This window comes from Ursus maritimus, unplaced genomic scaffold, assembly GCF_017311325.1.
Source record: "Ursus maritimus isolate PB19 unplaced genomic scaffold, ASM1731132v1 scaffold_5, whole genome shotgun sequence".
NCBI lineage: Eukaryota > Metazoa > Chordata > Mammalia > Carnivora > Ursidae > Ursus > Ursus maritimus.
The window spans coordinates 33704501-33705976 of NW_024426663.1; the positions used below are offsets into that span (position 1 = coordinate 33704501).

The window sequence follows — 1476 nt, forward strand, 5'->3', positions numbered from 1 at the left end:
TCCATCGAGAGAGGGCGGATAAACGAACTGCGGTATATTCACGCTACGGAATATTATACAGCCTAGGAGTGAAAAGAACGAACTAGAGCTATCTATATGAACAGGTCTAAATCTTAGAAACAATTTTGAGAGAAAAAGGCAGGCACAGAAAAACACAGATACTATACCCCCATGTTACAAAATAAGCAAAATTCAACTTATTATGTAGAGGCACTCATAAAAATACACAGAGAAGCAAGGGAATGGGAAAGAGAAACTTAAGATAGTGAGTAGGGAAATGGACTGGGAGCCACCTAGAGTATTTTGTCAACAAAACACTGACATCATTAAAAAAAAAAGTTTATAAGTTGAGTAGTAGGTTCCTGGGTGTTGGTCTCATTACGCTACAAATGTAGAACAGTAAATCCCAGTGAACCAAACCTAAATGTGACGATCAATTAAATGTAAGATAAAATTTACATGGTATGAACCGAATTTGTTGAAAATCAGGAGATAAGAATTAAAACAAAGGAAATCGTTAACATGCTGTATAGAGATTTGTTAAGAACTAAATTGGTTGGATGGAGTTTGCTCTAGAAAATACTTTCTTGATAAAAATCTATCAGTGCTGATATACTCCTGATTAAAATGTTTGTCTTTGTAAATTCAAAGTCAGTGTGACCTGGGGGCCAGCATAGCTAGCTTCAATCATCCTATACATAGTTAACGATACCTTACCAATACAATAAGCATTGAATTTATATAGTGAGATTTACACACTCAAAGGAAAAACAAGAGTTCTGGGTGGGACTTCAGCAGGGGGCAGGTGTCAGGTGTCAGGAAAACCTAACTAGCCAGGTCATTAAAAAGTAAAATTGCAAGAGAGTAATTCTTCCCTAGAAATAAGAGGGGTAGGGGAAAATACCAGGAAATACCACTATGTTATAAAAAAGAAGAGGGAATTCCAGTGTGAAGTGATCGTTTGGGTAGTAAGGTTGATTTACTTTCCCCAAGATTTAATTATGCTGGTACATGGAGTTTAGGAGTGGACATATCTTTGGACAGCTTCACTTCCAAAAGCCACTGCATACTTAGCTAGTTTCCCAGGCAACAGCAGGTACACTGCCTTCTGGATATCTTCAGGGGTGAGGGTACAGCGATTTCTGAAACACATCAGGCTGCAGGCTTCCATAGAAATGCGCTCAAAGATGTCATTGATCAGGGTGTTCATGACGTCCAAGGTACGAGATGATATGCCCCTCTGGGGAACCACTTCCTTTAGGACCCTGTTAATGTAGAGTGAATAATTTCTATGGCCAAAATCAGTGCTGGAATGTGATTTCTTTTTGGAGATTGGGCTTCGATGTCCTCTGGAGCACTTGTTCTTTTTGGTGATGGATCTGGCCATTGTAGATGTTGTTCTTCTTAGCAGAGTGGAGAGGAGAAGGGCCTAAAGGTGGGGGGAGGGGAGCTCTCATATATATATATATATATATA

At 39.2% G+C, this 1476-nt stretch overlaps 1 protein-coding gene across 1 annotated transcript; it reads right to left on the bottom strand.

Moving 5' to 3' along the window:
* Positions 1-1018: 1018 nt before the first annotated feature.
* LOC103663868 (histone H2B subacrosomal variant-like) lies at positions 1019-1387 on the bottom strand. Its single transcript, XM_008691662.1, has one exon. It carries the CDS (start codon positions 1385-1387, stop codon positions 1019-1021), a length of 369 nt encoding a protein of 122 aa, XP_008689884.1.
* Positions 1388-1476: the final 89 nt, after the last annotated feature.